The sequence below is a fragment of the Chrysemys picta genome, chromosome 4, assembly GCF_011386835.1.
Source record: "Chrysemys picta bellii isolate R12L10 chromosome 4, ASM1138683v2, whole genome shotgun sequence".
Lineage (NCBI taxonomy): Eukaryota > Metazoa > Chordata > Testudines > Emydidae > Chrysemys > Chrysemys picta.
In genome coordinates, this window is record NC_088794.1 from 21,415,901 (window position 1) to 21,436,959 (window position 21,059).

Consider the following 21,059-nt stretch of genomic DNA (forward strand, 5'->3'; position numbering starts at 1 on the left):
TCTTATTCCAGATTAATGTTCATGTGGAGGCAAGCACTAAATGTCTCTGGGCCTCAGGTCCCCCATCTGTGAAATGGGGACAGTAGCGCTGCCCTGCTGCACAGGCATGTGATAAAGATTAAAGATGGTAAGATGCCCAGATATTACAGTAATGGGGATCATAAAAGGATGGATAGAAACCCAGGACTCCCAGGTCCTAGTCTATGTGCTATGTGTCTTCGATATTTCTATAGAATCCTTCCCCACAGTATCTAAGCAAGAAACTATGTTGCTTCCCATGTGGCTTGGCAGAGGACTCCAGCTAGCAGGATGGTCAACCTGGCACCTTTCAGCAGCAGATGAAAACAAATTCTTAGTGTGACATTAGGTTTTTGGTATGTAGTTTATGTACCTTGGATGCTGCTTGATTAGAATAAATATTTCTATGATACATTCCTATTTAATAGTAGAATAATAAAATATCAAGGTTTGCTGGTGACCCAGAGCCAAGGGATGCAGCCTGTGGGCCATTCTGCCATCTCTCCCCCCGCAGTGAAAACATGAAAGATGCTTTGTTTCTAAGCCGTTCATCCTCAGCGTCTCCCCCCACCCAAAGCCTGTGTTGTTTTTTAAAGCGGCCTCATCAGCTCTGTTTGATGAGAAACGCAGGCGACCTAGCAAAAGTCTGTTCCAAACAACACCCACGATTCCACTAACTTGTTAAACAGAGAGAGGCTGGAAACTGCCAAAGCCTCTGCAAGGAAAGACACAAGAGTGAGAGAGAGGAGAGAGAAAAAGCAGGTTGTTTATAAAGTCAGGCAGTGGTAGGGTATCTTCACTCGGGTCTGCAAACTGTCTGCCGCTGGGAGGTCACTCCAAAAGAAAAACCCTGCAGTGCCCATGACCTGCAAGCACAATATTTGATCAGGACTGCGGGGCGGGCACCAACCCTGGCAAATTGAGATATACACATGCTCTTTAATACACAGGAGATCAGGCAGACGAACACTGAGGCTTTGGAAAAGGGACTCTGAGTCTGGTAAGTCGATTTCTGTATTTATCATGGGTTGTGCTGCCTTTTTTTTTTTTATTTGTTTGCATACCTGTACCGCAGAGGGAATGCAACCCCCTCGCCATGCCGGTGGCACGACGCTGACACAGGGAGCCATGTGAATCACACGCCAACGACATGGATGGCACAGGTCTGAGCCTCAAGGGCTGCTTTGGTTACTACTGGGGAGCTTTTGTCCTTATTAACAATGCCCTTTTTTTCCTTTGGTGACTTGTTAAATTCCTGGCAAGGAAGAGTGAGACAAGCTAGACAGACAGATTCATAGATTCATAGACTCTAGGACTGGAAGGGACCTCAAGAGGTCATTGAGTCCAGTCCCCTGTCCTCATAGCAGGACCAAATACTGTCTAGACCATCCCTGATAGACATTGATCTAACCTACTCTTAAATATCTCCAGAGATGGAGAGTCCACAACCTCCCTGGGCAGTTTATTCCAATGTTTAACCACCCTGACAGGAACTTTTTCCTTCATGCCAGACTCTAGTCTCCAGACCCCCAACCACCACCTCCTCCACCAAGCACATCTACCTGGCTCTGCATTCGGTTCTAGATGAGGGCTATTACCTGATTAACAGGGTGAGAAGGTGGCAATGGATGAAGCTCATGCTGTCTGACTCTGGTTGTTCCAGCAAGGTGCCCTATGCAGCACAATCCCAATTAGACTAGCAGCCAGTGGAACTGGGACCAGTTTATTCATGCTGACAGATGAAGAAGTTAAACTTGTGTTATCCTACACATGAAAGGGATACAGACCCCACCGTAGAAATGGGGTTGGACAGTGGAAAGCTCCCTATAGGAAGGGGGCTGTAGGTTGAGAGACAAACCCCGTAGACTTGGCATTGGACAGAGGGAAACTGTGCTGTATATGCAAGAGAGACTCCTTAGGAACGGGTAGATTGAGGGAAAGACCGCCTCAGAATGGTGTGTACTTGCAGGAAGGTACCCCCTAGGAATAATAGTGGATAGTGGAGATTCCCCCTTAGGAACAGTGCCTCATAGTGGGAGAGACCTAGGAATTGGGGCAGACCCTCTAGGAATTGTGCCAAATAGGGGGGACAGACCCGCTAGGAATGGTGCCAAATTAGAGGACAAACCCCCTAGGAATGGTGCCAAATGGAGGGACCGACCCCCTAGGAATTGTGCCAAATTGGGGGACAGAACTCCTAGGAATTGTGCCAAATAGAGGGGTCAGACTCCCTAGGAATGGTGCTATACAGTGGGAAAGATGGCCTTTAGTGGGGGTGGAGGAAGCCCATTTATCGGGAAGTAGGACTAGTATTTTACCCATCAAGGTACCCCTGGAATGGGAGGAGAAGGAGAGCTGCTCTCTGAAGCAGCCTGCATGCCAAGCTCCTGCACCACACACAGACTCAGTTTCATGGGCCCCATCGACTGCCAGAACTCCTGTACGTATGGAAAATGGAAGAAACCCAAGAGCCCAGCCATGGAGTGTCTCAATCCCTCTTTTCTTCCCACACGAGCAGCCTGCCAGCCAGCAGTGTGCCTAGGTGGCGATGCACAGTCTGGCTCAGAGCAGGACTGTACCCTCTTTGTTTGGAGCGCCGGGATTCCTCATTAGGGGTGAAGCTATAAATATCCCCCCCTTCCTGCAGCTCTGTTCTGTATGTATGTCTGAGCCAGGGCTATGGATGCTGTCAGGCTTGCTACACGTAACCCAGAGGCCTCCTGTGATAATTAGTCTGGCGACGCCCCCGCCAAAGGCCCAGTTTGGACAGGCTGTCTGCAGGGGCAGCAAATCTAGATCACAATGTCCAGCAGGCACCAATTTCACAGCTTTGCAAGGGCCTGGGCATGCCTGTAAGGGGACCTCTGATCTTCCACTCTTACTTGGATTATAGTAGCACCAGCCAAGAGCACGGCCCCCTTGCGCTAGGCGCTGTACATATGGGCAGTGACGGTCCTTGTCCCACAAAGCTGACAGTCTAAATACACCAGACAGAGAAAAAATGGGAAGTGTTATTCCTATCCCCATTTCCAGATAGGGAACTGAGGCCCAGAGCGAGATAAGGTGACGCAGGAAGACTGTGGCAGAGGTGGGAGTTGAAGCCCGGTCTCTTACATCCCAGGCCAGTGCTGTAAGCACAAGGGCAGCCTTTTCCCTCTGCAGAGCAGACCTTAACAATAAGTTGGACTCACACCATGCTCAGAGTAGCTGGAACCCTCTGGGAGCAGCCCCCTCTCCATCATGCTGGTCACTCTATGACAATAAGGCCAGGCCATTGAATGCTGATCAAGCGCTTTCTGGTATGTACTGGAAGATGCCTCGGTCAGCAGGGTCATTATCCCCTCCCTTCAAGAAAGCGTGTAAGCCACTGTGTGGGTGGTTATACGGCCCTCATGGCCATGGTGTGCCAAAACCTACTGTCATTAATGGGAAGGTAGGGCAGTATTATTTAGGTAGGGCTTATTTAGTCTGCAAAAGAGAAGAGTGAGCGGGGATTTGATAGCAGCCTTTAACTACCTGAAGGGGGGTTCCAAATCGGATGGAGCTCGGCTGTTCTCAGTGGTGGCAGATGACAGAACAAGGGGCAATGGTCTCAAGTTGCAGTAGGGAAGGTGTAGATTGGATATTAGGAAACACTATTTCATTAGGAGGGTGGTGAAGCACTGGAACTGGTTACCTAGTGAGGTGGTGGAATCTCTATCCTTAGAGGTTTTTAAGGCCCAGCTTGACAAAGCCCTGGCTGGGATGTTTTAGTGGGGGTTTGTCCTGCTTTGAGCAGAGCATTGGACTAGATGACCTCCTGAGGTCTCTTCCAACCCTAATCTTCTATGATTCTATTAACCCCACTGTACAGATGTGGAACTGAGGCGTGGGGTAGATTAAGTCACTTGCCCAAGTTACGAAAGACGTCGGTGACAAAGACAGGAATGGAAGCCAGGTTTCCTGAGTCCCAATCCAAAACCCTCTCCAACAGGCCACCCCTCCTCCCCAGTCAACAGCTTTTGTCTCATTGCATCCAGTGCCAGGGTCTGTGACTGCAGCCTGATGAAATATTAACAGCAACAATTTCATGCCACTAATTTAGCCCCTTTTCTTCTGCTTGCAAATTATCCATGAATAGACTTTGATCTTTATAAATGTGTTTGCTATGCAAAAGTCGATGATGAATGGTTACTTCAGCCTCTGGGTTTCATCTTGACTATTTGTCACTTCAAACAATTGCTATTCACGGGGTCTAATTGCAAATATATTTAATGCACATGGATCTGTATAAAGATTTGCATTATGAGTGATTGCTTGGAAACTCTTTAGGTGTCACCCAATAAGGAAGCAGAAACAATACCTTGTGACTTAAGTGACCAATGTCAGGAATCTTGGGTTCTCTTCTCAGCTTGTCACTGACCTGCTGTCTCTGTCTCTCCTCCATCCTGTGTACTTCTTGTCTATATATATTTGGAGTAGGAACTCTTACAATGTACAGCTCCTAACACAATAGGGCTCCAATCTCATTTGTAGCATCTATAGACACTACTGTAATAATACAATTATTATTTATTTATTATTATTATTGTTATTCATAATAAATAAATTATCATGATCAAAATGTCACTGGCATGAATGTTCACGAAAAGCAAATGAAAGGATGGTGAATTGGATCCATCTCTCTCTATTACTGCAACTCAAGGGCCACCTCCCTCAATGGTATGATAACAATGCCTAGCTCTTCTATAGCACTTTTCATTAGCAGACCCCAAAGCACTTGACAAAGGAGGTCAGTGTCATTATCCCCATTTTAAAAATGGGGAAACTGAGACAAAAAAATAAGGGAAGTTACTTGTCCAAGGTCACCCTGAAAACCAGTGACAGAGTCAGGAATAGAACCCAGGTCTCCTGATTCACTCTCCAATGCTCTAGGCTCCATGCCTCCCCATGATAAACTCCCTCCTGCTTCCTATTTCTAGTCACTTGTCCCTGACCTAAAGTTGCTCATATTTTTCCCACTTCCATACAGGTTCCATGAGGTTCTGCACAATGCACTGGGCTTCCGTCCTGATAGTAGCTGGGCTGTGTGGGGTCTCCCTGGGCCAGTATGAAGATGAAGAAGATATGTACTGGTTGCATCAGTACCTTCGCAGCCAGGCGTTGTCCTATAACTACATGCCATACTACGAGGATGAGGTCCCCCAATACCCTTATGTCCCACCTGGGTCCCCCTTTGCGGAGCCCCTCCTTGAGCCCGTTTCCCGGGAATGCCCCCAGGAGTGCGATTGCCCCCCCAACTTCTCCACGGCATTGTACTGCGACAGCCGCAACCTGAGGTACCTTCCCTTTGTGCCTTCCAGGATGAAGTACGTCTACTTCCAGAACAACCAGATCACCACCGTCCAAGAGGGGGCTTTCGACAATGCCACAACACTGGAATGGATTGCGTTGCATGGCAACCAGATAACCAGTGAGAAGATGGGCAAGAGGGTCTTTGCCAAGCTCAAGAACCTGGAGAGGTTGTATCTGGATAACAACAACCTGACCAAGATGCCCAGCCCCCTGCCCAGGTCCCTGAGAGAACTCCACCTGGCTTACAATCAGATCACCAGGATCCCATCCAACGCTCTGGAAGGTTTGGAGAACCTTACTGCCCTGTATCTCAGCCACAACCAGATCCATGATATAGGAGCATCTTTCAAAGGGTTAAAGTCCTTGATCCTTGTTGACCTGAGCTACAATCACCTCAGGAAGGTCCCCGATGGCCTCCCAAGCTCTTTGGAGCAGCTCTACCTAGAGCACAACTACATCTACACCATCCCTGATGAGTATTTCAAAGTGTCCCCCAAGCTGCTCTATATCAGGCTGTCCCACAACAGCCTAACCAATGATGGGCTCTCCTCCAACACCTTCAACACCAGCAGCATCCTAGAGCTGGATCTGTCTTATAACAGGCTCCAGAAGATCCCCCGGGTTAGCACCAACCTCGAGAACCTCTACCTCCAAGGGAACCAAATCAATGGTGAGCAGCCTCCCAACAGCACCCTCTTGATGCTAGGGGATCCTAATGTCAAATGGTCAGGACAAGGGGTAGGGAGATGGGGAGCCAGGTTCTGGCACTGTTTGTTGGAAGCAGCCTGGTCTAATGGCCTGAGCAGAGGGGCTGGGATTCAGCAAACCTAAATTCCATTGCTGTCTCTACCACTGATTTCTTGTGTGGCCTTAGGACAGTCACTTCCCTACTCTTTGCCCCAGTTTGCCCCATCTACATGGTACTTTTGTAAAGTGCTTTGAGATGCTGGGATGCATGGTGCTCTGGTAGGTGCAAGGTGTTATCCTTTTGCTCAGTGGAAGTCTTTCTCGAGTCCAGGGCCGGCTCTGGCTTTTTGGCCGCCCCAAGCAAAAAAAAAAACCCAAAAACCTGTGGCACGGACGGAGCGCGGGTGCAGGGGGACAGGCTGGGGGGGAGGGGGAGTGAGCAGGCGGGAGAGAGAGAGAAGGGGGTGGCCAGGGCTACAGCAGGGGCACTACCACGCGGCCCCTCCCGCTGCGCTGCCGCCTGCCACCTGCCATGAGGGTTCCACTCCGGTCGAAGGAAGAGGACTGCCCTGTAGGGCGCTCTGGTTCTCCACGCCACCGCCCCCTACAGGACGGCCGGTGCGGAACAAGAACAAAAAAACAAAAACAAAAAAGCGGCCCTGCCACCCTAGGGCTACATCTACACTACCGGGGGGGGGGGGGGAGGGGTCGATTTAAGATACGCAAATTCAGCTACGCGAATAGCGTAGCTGAATTCGACGTATCGCAGCCGACTTACCCCGCTGTAGGGACGGCGGCAAAATCGACCTCTGCGGCTTCCCGTCGACGGCGCTTACTCCCACCTCCGCTGGTGGAGTAAGAGTGTCGATTCGGGGATCGATTGTCGCGTCCCAACGGGACGTGATAAATCGATCCCCGAGAGGTCGATTTCTACCCGCCGATTCAGGCGGGTAGTGTAGACCCAGCCTAGGATTGGGCGGAATGCCGCCTCCAACAATCTGCCGCCCCAAGCACCAGCTTGCTCAGCTGGTGCCTGGAGCCGGCCCTGCTCGGGTCTGTGAGATTATTTTTTTAAATTCTGCAAGCTGAGGTAGAACTCCACAGAGAATTTAAAGGAGAAGAAATCTCGAGATTGAGATATATTAATGATTAAAAAAATACTAGCTGAATTAAATGGTCAGAGGTCAGATGACAAAGGTCATCTTAGGCACAAGTGATGTGGCTGCACTGAGAATGGGGGATGCCCCTGAGAGAAGAGGACATAAGAAAGCATAGTGTATAAGAATAGGATAGTATCCCTTTAAATATTTTGAGAACACTGTTGTGGTGCTCACTATATTAGAAGCCAGTGAGAGCAGCAGCGTGTAGGTGGCTAGGTCTGGTGTGTTTGTGTACATCGAGTAAACACAGTTATTTGAGACCCAGCTGTGCGCCCATGTGGTTTCTTTATATAAACTTTTGTTGTGTAAAGAGCAAAAAAGCACAACAGAAAAGGTGTGAAAAGAACAGAAAGAAACTCATCCTTTGCATGACAGGCGAAAGACAATATTCTGCTCCCCCTCACGCTGGTGCACAGATGAATAATCCTAGAGACGTACATTTGGTTCCCTGCACCGGGATGTAAACTGTGGTGCAAGTGATGCACCTGATTCCGTTCTCACTTACATGGGTGTAAATGGGGAGTCACTCCGCTGAAGTCAATGGTGTGGGTGGGAGCAGAGTTGGGTCCAGATGACACAGGGTTGGTCCGGAAGGAGGGGTAAGTGGCAAAGTGGAGTAACTTATGCCACTTTTTGGCACTCAGTGGGCGTGCAAGTCTGTGGGGCCCCAATTCAGACCTGAATAGTGAGCACAACTCCTATTAAACTGAATGGAGATTGTGTCTGCTTACACCAGACCTGAAGCTAACTCTGGGAATCTGGGTAATGGTGTAGCTGCACCTTCCCATTTACGTGCATGGGCAATGGCTGCTTTCTGAATGCCAGATCAGCGCAAGGTTTGCTACTTTGCCACTTACATGCACCTCGTAACACTTACACCAAAACTGATTTGACTCATGGGAGTTGTACCAGTTCACTCCAGCTTGCATTTGGCCCATGAAGGGCACTTGTGTCTATGCATCTGTAGGGTTACCATATTTCCACAAGCAAAAAAGAGGACACTGGGGGGGAGGAGCCCCGCTCTAGTCCCGCCCCTGCCCCGCCCCCATCCACTCCCCACCCCCTGATTGCCCATCCTCAGAAGCCCCCCCCGCTCCTTGTCCCCTGACTGCCCCCTCCTGGGACCCCTGCCACTAACTGCCCCCTAGGATCCCACCCCCTATCTAAGCCGCCCTGCTTCTTGTCCCCTGACTGCCCCCTCCTGAGAACCCCCTATGACCCTACCTGTCCCCTGACTGCCCCGACCCTTATCCACACCCCCACCGCATATTCACACCCCTGCCCCCAGACAGACCCCCGGGGACTCCCATGCCCTATCCAACTGTCCCGCCCCCTGACAGGACCCCCAGAACTCCTGACCCATCCAACCCCCTCTGCTACCTGCCTGCCTCGACCCCTCTCCACACCCCTGTCCCCTGACAGCCCCCCCAGAACCCCAGACCCATCTAACCCCCCCTGCTCCCTGTCCCTGACTGTCCCAACCCCTCTCCACACCCCTGCCCCCCTGACAGCCCCCCCTAAACTCCCGACCCATCCAACGCCCCCTCCCTGTCCCCTGACCAGGGCTGGCTTTAAAGAGTCCAGGAATCGGGCTGCACTCCGGCCGGGGTTGCGGGGCTTGGGGCCGGGCCAGAGGTGCTCGGCCGGGGCTGGGCCGGCGCGCTCGGCCGGAACCGGGGCCCGAGCTGGACCGGAGCCACTGGGGCTGCCGGGCGCCGCTCGGCCAGGGCCGGAGGGAGCCGCTCGGCCGGGGCCGCGCCTCCCCGGAGCTCTCCTCCCCCCACCCTCGCCCCAGCTTACCTGCTGCTGCCTCCCGCTTGCCCCTGCTTCTTTTCAGACTTCCCGCAAAGATCTGATTCGCGGAAAGCAGGGGAGGGGGAGGAGCAGGTGGGCGGAGCGTTCAGGGGAGTGGAGGAGGGGGAAGACAGCTGCGGGGCGGGACAGCGTGGTAAGGCTGCAGGGGATGGGGGGAGTCGGGAAGGGGCTTTGGGTGCCCAGCGGCGCTTGGCCACGGCTTTTCTGTCTATAAATAGCCGACCGGGGGGAAATCCCGGACATTTTTCGATTTTTAAAAATCCCCCCCGGACGGCTATTTATAGATCAAAAAGCCGGACACGTCCGGGGAAATCCGGACATATGGTAGCCCTAGCATCTGGGCTTCTGCCTAACTTAATCCTGTATCCATTCCTGGGCTGGAGCACTGGCTGCTTGACATTACCGGCCCGGAGGCCAAAAATAGTGACGCTCCCCTCTCTGGGGTGCTAAAGCGCCACAGTGCATCTCTTCCACCCTGCTGCTCCCAGCATGCATCATCGTTACAGACAATTAGTGAGAACTGCTGCCTGGCCTTTCCGGGAGCCTCCTCGGCACAGGAACTAAATCCATCTGCACTGGCCCAGAAACTCCAGTGTGGATTTAGCTGGGGTGTCCTGGGTGATAGTGACACTAAAGCCTGAGCAAATGTCTGATGGAGGGTCTCCATCAGGGTGGGATGATGGGGTTTGTGCTGGGGTCAGATGGGGCTGGGGGTAACAGGGTCTGTGCTGTCACAGGGGTTCTTATATCTGCTCACGTTGGAACAGTTAGCAAATGCTTTTCACTTGTGGCAGTCCCTGAGCCATCCCAGATCAGAGATTTGGGCACAGGATAAATAGTCTTTCTTGATCAGCGGTTCTCCATTAGGACTGGCATCTCCAGGCTTCGATGACTGCTGCTGTAGGTTCCCCCTGCCCTACTCAATGCTGAGCTTCTGTCGGCTTCCTCTTTAGCAGTGCACATTACATTCGAAGGCAGGGGTTCTCAACCTTTTTCTTTCTGAGGCCCCCTCAACATGCTATAAAAATTCCACAGCCCGTCTGTGCCACAACAACTGTTTTTCTGCATATAAAAGCCAGGGCCGGCGTTAGGGGGTACCAAGCAGGGCAATTGCCCGGGGCCTAGGGTTACCATATTTTGTGCCTCCAAATGGAGGACACTCCACGGCCCACGGCCCCGCCCCCAGCCCCGCCCAACCCCGCCCCCTCCCCAAAGTCTCCGCCCCCTCCCCTGCTTCCCGCGAATATTTGATTCGCGGGAAGCCTGAAGCAGGTAAGGGGGGTGTGGGGGGAGGAGGCGCGGCCCAGGCTGGCCCCCCGGCGTTTCCAGCCTGGGTCGGCTCGGGCCCTGGGGTGCCGGCCCCGGCCGACCACCCCCGGCCCGCCCAGCACTGCTGGCCCCCGGCGGCCCGGCGCACCCCCCGGCTCCCGGCCCGGCTGACCCGGCTCCCCGCGGGCCCGGCTCCCCGCCGGCCCGGCTGACCGGCTCCCCGCGGGCCCGGCTGACCTCCCGATTTTCCCGGACATGCCCGGCTTTTGGGGATTTTCCCCCCGGACGGGGATTTGAGCCCCCAAAAACCGGACATGTCCGGGAAAATCCGGACGTATGGTAACCCTACCGGGGCCCCACACCACAGGGGGCCCTGTGAAGCTAAGTTGCTCAGGCTTTGGCTTCAGCCCCAGGCAGTGGGGCTTCGGCTTTCTGCCCTAGGCCCCAGCAAGTCTAATGCTGGCCCTGCTTGGTGGACCCCCTGAAACCTGCTCGTGGCCCGCCAGGGGCCACTGTTCTAAGGGGCTATGGAGTTTCCAGACACCTGTGCAATGTAGCGTGCACACAGATGAATGGAAAGCAACAGAGCCAAGGAATTAGTCTGGCTCAGTGGGACAGTAGTGTACCATGTCGCAAGAGAAACCAGGTGCTGTGTGAGGTCTCATTCAGAGAACTCCCTCGCACATGCCGTCTATGACTTTGATACGGCCATTACACCACTTGTCACTAGCCACAGCAGAAGTCCCATCTGTAGGGGCAGCATCTCCTGGTTGAAAAGTCTTTGTGGCCCACCTCTCTTTATCCATTCCTAAGGTCACTTATTGGTTCCCAGAAACCAGCTGCCATCAATGGAAGCTCTGCAGGCCCAGACTGGAGAGGGGATGCAACCCTAAACTGAAGCTTGCATGCTGGCTACTTAGTTAATAACATCTCCATCTATTTCCAATACTGTCATAACTATAAAGGGAAGGGTAACAGCCCTCCTGTGTACAATACTATAAAATCCCTCCTGGCCAGAGACTCCAAAATCCTTTTACCTGTAAAGGGTTAAGAAGCTCAGGTAACCTGGCTGACACCTGACCCAAAGGACCAATAAGGGGACAAGATACTTTCAAATCTTGGGGAGTGGGGGGAGGCTTTTGTTTGTGCTCTTTGTTTTTGAGGGTTGTTCGCTCTTGGGACTGAGAGGGACCAGACATCAATCCATGTTCTCCAAATCTTTCTGAACAAGTCTCTCATATTTCAAACTTGTAAGTAAAAAGCCAGGCAAGGCGTGTTAGTTTTATCTTTGTTTTCTCAACTTGTAAATGTACCTTTTACTAGGGTGTTTACCTCTGTTTGCTGTAACTTTGAACCTAAGGCTAGAGGGGGTTCCTTTGGGCTCTTGAAGTTTGATTACCCTGTAAAGTTATTTTCCATCCTGACTTTACAGAGATGATTTTTTACCTTTTTCTTTCATTAAAAGCCTTCTTTTTAAGAACCTGATTGATTTTTCCTTGTTTTTAGATCCAAGGGGGTTGGATCTTGATCCACCAGGAGTTGGTGGGAGAAAGGAGGGGGGATGGTTAATTTCTCCTTGTTTTAAGATCCAAGGGGTTTGGATCTGTATTCACCAGGGAATTGGTGAAGAGTATCTCAAGGCTACCTAGGGAAGGGAATTAGCACATTGGGAGTGGTGGCAGCGGACCAGATCTAAGCTGGTAGTTAAGCTTAGAAGTTTTCATGCAGGCCCCCACATCTGTACCCTAAAGTTCAGAGTGGGGAAGGAGCCTTGACAAATACACATGGAACAAATACAGGAAGGAGGAAGCCTTCAGTCCGTGACAGCATGTAACTGAAGCAACCCATATCATGGGCTCCAGTAACCAGTACACAAAGGTTACTGAGTTCTATAGATGACTCTTCATTCAGAGGATCCCAAGAAGACACATGCAAAGAAGAAAAGATGCTTGGTTTTGTCTGGTCCTTTCTATCTGCCTCGCTCTCTATCCCTCCTTTCTGGGATCCACTAAACTTTTGCCATCAGTGTCTCTTTAAAATTTCTCCAATTTGGCACCATCAGGGAATTCTGCTTTGGACCCGTTTATTCTAAAACTTTGGATCACCCAAAGCAGCTTGGATATAATGGGCAGCTTCTTTCACATCGGAAAGTCTCATGTCAGCGTCTAGATTTCTCTCCAAACCATCCAAGTCACAGGAGCAACATTCCTGTTCACTATTTGGTTCCCCCCTCAAAGGCAAATGGAAAAATCTTGTTTGAGATTCTAAATGTGCTATTTTGTGGGGTTTGGGAACCTTTCGCCTGACAGTCACCACTTTGAATCCAGACTGGGTCCATTGCTGACCATAAGTCGTTAATGTTATTTTCTGAAGGATGTTCAGTACCCTGAAGGGGTTTCATCTTATTATTTATTATTGTCTTGCTTGTAGACTCAACCAAGATCAGGACCTTAGTGTGCTAGGGGCTGCATAGACTCATGATAAGAGAGCGCTGCCCCAAAGAGCTTGCATGCAGATCCTCAAAGGTATTTAGGTGCCTAACTCCTATTTATTTCAGTTTACTTCCAAAGTGGATTATGCTAATTCAGAATAAGGCATTCCTATTCTGGAAGAAGAACATCCACACATGGAGTGAATCAGGAATAGTTAATCTGCTTTAAATTCACATCCTACCTTTTTCTGGATTATTTTTCATGTGCCAACAAACCCTTGGTCTCTTTTGCCTTGCTTTGCCATCTGTACAATGCAGATAAGAGCACTGCCCACCAGTGTTGGGAGGGTAAATCCATTTTTTTAAAATTGTGGGGTGCTCAGTTACTATAGTTATGGGGGCCATATAAGCACTTAAGACAGACACCCCAAAAGGGGCCCCTCCAGGTGAGTGGAAGCATCATGTGTGGGAAGCTTGCCCTGTCATTTCCTGTGCTGCCCAGGTTCTGTGGTTAAACAGAAGCCTTTCATCTCCAGAACCAACCTGGCATCTTTCACCAGGGCGAAATTCACTGAAATAAGAAAACAAATGGAACTTTTTTTTTTAAAGCTGAATGCTTGGAAAAATCCATTCCTGCTTCGCTCCCCTGACAAGCCCTGCGATCAGGATGCTCTGTAATATCAGAGAAACCTGAGCAACAAGCCGTGCTGCCTGCATCACTTTCTTAAATTAAGTGTGAGTGATGCCATCAACTGTTTTAGGGGAAATGCATAGCCCTGCGCTGGGAAGTGACAGACATGCAAAACGCGACCAGACTCCCAAATGTTTGCTTTCAACATGTGCAATTGTTGAGTCTGCGCCTAGATGGCGTTAAATCATGCTGGTGCTCAACCCCTTGTGTTTATGTGGTCATGCATTTTTACGGCTGGTTTTGCAGCTGAGTTTGAAAGAATTCAATGGGGTTCTCTGAAGAGCTTTATTTCCCTGTAGTGAATGAGGAATGCTGCAGATCGACAGAATCGAGAGGCAGTGTTTTGTTTTAAACCAGACCTGGAGCCTCTGCTGAGCTTTTAAGATAATGATGTTGTGATCTCCTGGACGGAAAACATTCTCCCTGTGACTCGTCTCCGATGGACAATACCACTTTGTCTTTAGTGTCATCATCCAAGGATCTCAAAGAACTTTACATCTCCTAATGACTGAAGCTGAGGCAGTGTGGACCAGTGGATGGGGCATTGAACTAGGTTTGGGGAGAGATTGGTTTGACTCCTGGCTTTGCCAGTAACGAGCTGTGTGACTTTTGGGCAAGTCATTTAACCTTCTCACCCACTCACTGTCTTGTCTTCTGAAGCTCTTTAGGACAAGGGCTGTCTCTCACTATATGAATGGACAGTACTTAGCACAATGGGGCTTGGATCTTGGTTGGAGCCTTTAGATACTACTGCATGTTCCCATGTAGGTAAGTAGGTTCAGGTACTCTACAGACTAGTATTTAAGTACTTTAAATGTTCTGTACTTAGTACTTGAATTTAAGTACATTTTAAAGGTACTTAAAGAATCAATAACTTTTTTTTATCTGCAAATACTTTTTCAGAATAGCTGTAGGAAACCATCCCGTCCCTCCCAACTGTCCCAGAGTCTGGCTGGCCCCCGGAACCCACTGTCCCAGCTTAGGGTTTCAAGCCCTGAGTTCCAGCTGCCAGGGCTTTTTTCTGGTCCTGCTGTTGCACTACTCAGGGAGGGTGGCAGCCTTGCCCCCCCTCACCTTCGTTTCTGATTGGTCAATGCAACCGGCAGCAGGAGACCTGCTCCCCGGCCCAGCTGCAATGGGGAGACTTGTTCACAGCACCTGGGGAAAGCCCAGAATACAAGGCCCCTTTGTATGGATACTTTTCTGTAGCAACAACTCCATGATGGGCCAGTGTCCAAAGAAAAAACAGATCAGCTATTGTAAGAATTAGCTTAATTTTTATAATACGGGGGTTAAAAGAACTTGTACGTGTATTTATAAATACATCAGTTCTATTTCCACAGCATACTTGTACTTCAAAGTTCTCTGTAATGGTGTACTTGGCACTTATATGGAAGTCCATTTTATCAGTACGTACGGCAACACTGTGCTGCTGTAATAGAAATAACAGGGAAATGGAGGCAGTGAGAGATGAAGTGACTTGACCAAAGACATGTGGTGAAACAGTAGCAGAGGCAGGAATAGAACTCACGTTTCCCTGCTCTTACCATTAGTCAGGGCTACTCCCCCTGTGAAAGAGCTACAGAGGGCCAGGGGGAGGCTCAATGCCTATTCCCTGCCCCCTGTCCCCGTGTGGTGCTGGAGAAATGGAGTCTCACTGTTCTCCCGAGTCTGCATGTGAGCAGCGCAGTCACCTCCCCAGCTTTAAACAAGGAACATCTGTGCTAAGGAATTCTCTCTCCCCGGCTAGGTATTTTTTAAGTCTCCGCCAAGTCCTGGAGCTTTGCTGCCCCCTGGTTGCTCTCTTCCTTCCCAAACGCTGCACGTAAAGCTGTAGCATGCCCCTCTCCAAAACACACCCTCTCCCACAATACAACAGGGGGCTTTCAAGGTTTGCTGTGGCTCTGTAGTGGCTCAGCTGGGATCACAGCAGCCCCCTTCACTGCTAGCAGAGATATCTTGCTAGAAGTAAGGAAAACAGACCCAGCCCTGCTCTGCAATCTACTCCCCTTCCCAAGGTTAACAGGAGGGCAGGGTCTGACTCCTCCCTCAGCTACACGAGTGTAACTCCATTGACTTCAGTGGGGTGACTCCTGATTTACACAGGAATAAATGAGAGGAGAATCAGGGCCGGGGCATTTTCTGCCCTTTCAGACATGGCTAGTGATTTTGGTAGCCTCCGTTTATTGGGTGCCCAACTTTAAGGGTCCTGATTTGCAGAGAGCAGGCAGTCAGCACTGTCTGAAAATCAGGCCTCCTGAAGGTTGTCTCAAAATCGTTACTCAGTTCTGAAAGTCTTGGCCCTGGTTCAAAGTACTACATGTTCCAAACCCCACTAAGATAGCCCAAGTGTGGTTTTCAGTTATGGGAGGGATTTTTGGAGGGGTGGGGAGGCAAAGGGGGCAGAATGGTTCTCAACTGAATTTCAAAGGCCTTGTGCCTGCACTATGGAGCAAGACATTGCGCTGTCCAAAAAAGTATATTACCGGAGTGCCTAGGCGTTCTAGTCATGTCCACTGTTATGACTATTACTACCCATGGTGCTGTTAGTCCGGATCTATCCTAGGCACGGCTCTTTTCCAGTCGTGGGCTCTGTCTCTTAGCGCTCTGTCTCCTTTTCTCCCTGCAGAATTCTCCATCAGCAGCTTCTGCACAGTCGTCGACGTCATGAACTTTTCCAAGCTCCAGGTCTTGCGGCTGGATGGGAACGAGATCCAACGGAACGCGGTGCCCCCGGATGCCCCCCTCTGCCTGAGGCGTGCTGCCGTCATTGAGATTTAACCCCCTCCCCTTCCCCCCGTGCTCTCCTCCAGTCCTCAGGGCAGCAGCACACCCGCTCCAGTAATCCAGGCTGGTGGGGGGGTTTCACTCTCGTTTTAACGCGGCTTGATGGTTTGTTTGGCTTCTGCAATAGCGTAATATGGGTGGCACAATAGTAGCCTGTACAGGGTTCCCTGCCAGAGTAGGAGGGATGTGTCATTAACTCCACCCACTAGATGCTACCCCTTTTAGCCTATCAGGTCACACCAGTATGGAGGCAGGTCTCTGCTTTGTCCTATAAAAACCCCTACGGTTCTCTCTCTAACCAGCCAATCAGTTCTCTTGATGATTCCCCGCCATTGTCTTGCGGCACGCATGTTCATGCAGCTCCCACCAGCATGGGTGGGTTGAGCAGAGGGGACTCAAGTTGTCTCTGTTCAAATGCATTGGATTTGAAAGTTTGATGCCAGCTGGGATAGTTTTGGAGTTCATGTTCTGTGTAGGAGGAACTGTGGTAAAGGGATCAGAGACGGGGGAGGAGGAGAATTCAGGTTTTTCAGATGTAGTGTGGAAAAACAGAACAGGCCATGGGACAGGATGGGGATCATTTGAAGAAAGACTGTGGAAGAGAGGAGCAGAGAGGAAGGGCGAGAGGAAAATTCTAATGGAAAAATAGCTATAATCTATGGGTCAGAACTTCACCAGGTGTAAATGGGTGTAGCTATATTGACTTCAGGCAGCAGGTTTAAAACAAAGAAAAGGAAGTATTTTTTCACACAATGTACAGTCAACCTGTGGAACTCCTTGCCAGAGGATGTTGTGAAGGCCAAGACTATAACAGGGTTCAAAAAAGAACTAGGTAAATTCATGGAGGATAGGTCCATCAATGACTATTAGCCAGAATGGTCAGGGATGGTATCGCTAGCCTCTGTTTGCCAGAAGCTGGGAATGGGCGACAGGGGATGGATCACTTGATGATTCCCTGTTCTGTTCATTCCCTATGAGGCACCTGGCATTGGCCACTGTCGGAAGACAAGATACTGGGCTAGATGGACCTTTGGTCTGACCCAGAATGGCCGTTCTTATGTGCTTATGTTCTTATGAATTATGCTGATTTACACCAGCTGATTTACATCTGCAACTTTACATCTTGTATTTACTGGTCTCCTCTTACTGCTGAACTTTCAGGGGACTATCCTCCTAAAACACACTGCAGGCTTCTATGTAGCTAGCAAGATGTAGGAGCTGGTTTATAAAGGGGAATTGCCTGGGGGAGATTTGTGTGGTTCAAAGGTTTGCAGACTAGTTTTTCGAGCCCCACACTTCCCCTCCCTCCTCAGAATGTTGGCAAACCAACAGAGCCTATTGGCCGATGATGTGGTCAGGTGTCACCCTCTAGCTGGAACCTGCCAGTAGGATGTTTCAAGCTGAATTGGTCCAAAAAAAAAAAGCCAATAGTTATATAAAACCTGATTCCCATTTATCCTAGGGCCCTTTTGAACTGCAAGAGCGTGGCAGCGCGGCTTTAGCATGAGTGCAATTATCTTTAGTGCAAGCGAGACTCCATACCGTGGGTTTTTTAATTGATAGACCGTGGGCCAGTTTCTGATCTCTGTAACAGTGGTGTCAAACCCGGAACAACTGCATTACATCAACTATAAGGATTATAAACCCTCTTGCTTCTAGGTACCAGCTAACCAGTAACTCTGGAGTTAGGGTGAAACTGCTGCTAAGGGAAGCTCGTCCAAGAATTGTCCATGAAGGAAATTTCTTGAAGGTTGCTCTGAAGCAGCTGGTACTGGTCACTGTCAGAGACAAGATACCAGACAGATGGGCTCCTGGTCTGAGCTAGTATGACCATTCCTATTGTATCCTATCCTTCATCTTTCTCTATAACCTTTATAGAGTGCCTGCCACCGAAGTGGCTGCCAATGGAAGTCAGTGAGGTGTTACTCTGCATTTCTGCTGGAGATCCAAATCTAACCTCTCCTCTTTGTATTAACTCTTAATTCATAGACACAAACACCCTCAGTGGGCAAAGCGAAAGGAGCACATGTGGCTGAGCAACAGGGATGGATCGACAGGTGCCTGAAACAAAGTTAGCCATGTGAACATGAAACATTTACCAGGCACAAGTTAGCCATGTGAACGTGAAGCATTTACCAGGCAGCAGCACTCACAGATGGAGGGTGCGGAGGGGGGGTTGTCCCTGACCTGTCAGCCAGCCAAGCCAAAGTACCAATAGGTGCTGGAACTAGGAGTGCATGTGGGGGCTGCCGCACCCCGGCTTGAAGTGGTTTCCATTATAGACAGGGTTTACAGTTTAAAATTCCACCTTTTCCTGCAGGGTGTTTGCACTGGATAACTGAGTTCCTGCCAAACTTTGTCCCCTTCGGGTGGGACGAGTGGAATTTCAAGGCTGCAGGAGCATTACGTTTCCCAGTTGCATTGAGTTGAAAGTTGTACACTTCTGGCACAACGTAGCAACCTTTTACAGTCCAGGTAGCAGAAGGGCAGATCTTGGGTGGCAGCTTCCTTGGGGTAGTATCAGTCTCTGAGCGTCCTTGCCTGCGTAAGCTCCACCAAATGAATTTACAGGTGACCAGCAGGTACCAGGAGGAGACAGTGCAGCAGGCATAGCCAGAGAGGAAAAGCGTTCTTGTTACTTTCAACTCCTGTGGAATCCAGCTTTGCTATCACTGCTCGTAACGTATGGATCATACCTTTTTTTCCATGTGCTGCTTGGCTGCAGGTGAAGAATGCTACAGTTTAACGAAGTGGCATTCAGAGCCAGTTGTAACTATAATGCGACCCGCCTTGACATTATAATACCAGGCAGGATTCACTTTGGTTCAGTGAGCTTTTGCTCTAAGGCAGACAATCTGGTTCTGGAAAGCTGGTTTCATGGTTGTGTGTGAGCCCAGTCAGATGTCGCACTCAAATGAAAGGAGCTGCCCAGACTGGCCCTTATTGCAAATTCCTACTGTGCCTTCCTGTTGTGGTTAATTGCATTTGTTAAGTGTGGCACTCTCTGCCTGTACAATAGTTTGCCCTTTTCTCTTGAGGAACTCACAGGGTAGCAACTCTCAGTCTGCTCTAAGCATCAATCCCCTTGAATTGTTTTGGTTTGAAACATCCCTTTTCCCCAGCCCAGCTTGGGGTCCCATTTTTTAAAAAATCTTGGCGGTGAATTTGAATTCCACAAAAGCCAAAATACCAGCTGGGTTCATTGGACAAGGCAGAGAACAAGGGTCAGGTGAGCTTCTGGGGGACTTGGGAAGCTCAAAAGGCCATCTAAACCCTCCACATTTAAACTGCATGCTAACGATATAAAGGAATCTGTATTCTCACCAAAGCATGAACTGTAGATATCATACCAATCAATAAAACCCTTTTTATAATTGCATGGAACGTGTTTCAGGAATGCAAAAAAGGGAGGCCAAGTTCTGAATGTCTAGATGGCAATTAGAGATGGGCCTGAAACAAACACTCCAGAATTTTATAAAGGTTTAAGCCTAAATTTTCAAAAGTGACTAGTGATTTTGGGTACTGAACATGAGATGTTAACCTTAAAGGGGTGTGTTTTTTAAGAGGACAAGACCCTCAACATTTGCTGAAAATCAGGAAGTCTCTTAAGAGTCTCAGATTGGGCATCGAACAACAGAGGCGACCAAGATCACTAGTCATTTTTGGAAAGGCAGACCATAGATCCTAATTTTACAATCAATACCATGCTCCAAACATGCCTGAGCTTCGGGAATTTTGAAAATGCATCTCTAGATCCTAATTTTGCCGCTTGGATCCCTCTTCAGTGGTGACTGGCAAGCTCTCGTCTAAATTCTTTTCTATTCGGAAAGGTTCTGGAAGGGGGCTTCTGGGTGGAGAGGGTTGTTACTTTAAACAAACAAACCAGCAGCTACCCAAAATTACGAAAAGCCTGCTGACACAATCACACAAGGTACCAGATCTGCCACTGGGCTAAACGGTCAGATAGTCAATTGATGCAAATCATGTAGCTCCACTGACCTGTCTGGAAAGTGAGCCACGGACAGTGTCCTGGTAAAAGCTTTCTGCCAAAAGCCCCATTAGCCAGTAATTTTACTACAATAGCTCTTAGAGACCCCAATGCCCAATTGCTCTTGGTGCTGTGTGCCCATATAGTAAACAGAGTCCTTGCTCTAAAGAGTTTAGGAGGGTGGTGTCACCCTCTCTGGATACTGCTAAAACATCCCTGCACCCAGGGCTTAAATTCAGCCAGAACTGTCTGGAGCAGAGCTCTGGTAAATAGTTTCAAACCCATGAGGCGGAAGCCCCGAGCCCTGGCATGCCCCGTGGGGCTGAAGCCCTGAGAAGCTGCCCCGCAGCTGAAGCCCCGAATGGGACAGGGGCATGGGGGGGAGGGGGTGCCAGGAAATACTGTATGAGAATGTAAGCCCTGCCTGCACCCCTTACTATAGCCAGTGGCTGGGGGATGTTGCTTTTCAAGCAAAGCATCACAGGATAAGGCCCACCTCGATTTTAAATGCGTATTTACTGGGATGAGTAAAATCTTTTTAGGCACCACTGTATTTCTGACGCTAGGTGTCAGTGCTGCACGTCAGTTGCATTCAACTTGCTCTGTTTTTAAAGCCTGAGCTGGGATAGGAATGTTTTGCCCAAGCTTTTCGGCCCCCAGATACCCACACATCTGCCACATCTCCGAAGCCCCGATGAAGAACATCGTCTGCACCCTGCAGGGTGGGGTAGGTTAAGTCCAGACCCGTGGGAGCTGAGTCTGCAGTCTGAAGTTCCTCCAACTCAACAAGAAGTCGATGGCAGAGCAGTGACTGGTGGGCACAAAACCTCAGCTGATTGCTCCATGCTCGGGAGGGTTGGACTGAGCTAAAACGGGAGG

General features: G+C 49.8%; 1 protein-coding gene across 2 annotated transcripts; it reads left to right on the forward strand.

Annotated features, from left to right (window-relative positions):
• The first annotated feature begins 634 nt into the window (after window positions 1-634).
• Window positions 635-19,571, forward strand: FMOD (fibromodulin). Of its 2 annotated transcripts, XM_005308272.4 has the most exons (3): window positions 646-1,018; window positions 5,030-6,022; window positions 16,035-19,571. In XM_005308272.4, exons 2-3 carry the CDS (start codon window positions 5,035-5,037, stop codon window positions 16,184-16,186), a joined length of 1,140 nt encoding a protein of 379 aa, XP_005308329.1. In that variant the 5' UTR covers window positions 646-1,018; window positions 5,030-5,034; the 3' UTR covers window positions 16,187-19,571. The 2 variants fall into 2 exon arrangements, with proteins under 2 accessions (XP_042704988.1, XP_005308329.1); XM_042849054.2 differs by lacking the exon at window positions 16,035-19,571 and having other exon boundaries at window positions 635-1,018; window positions 5,030-6,183.
• Window positions 19,572-21,059: the final 1,488 nt, after the last annotated feature.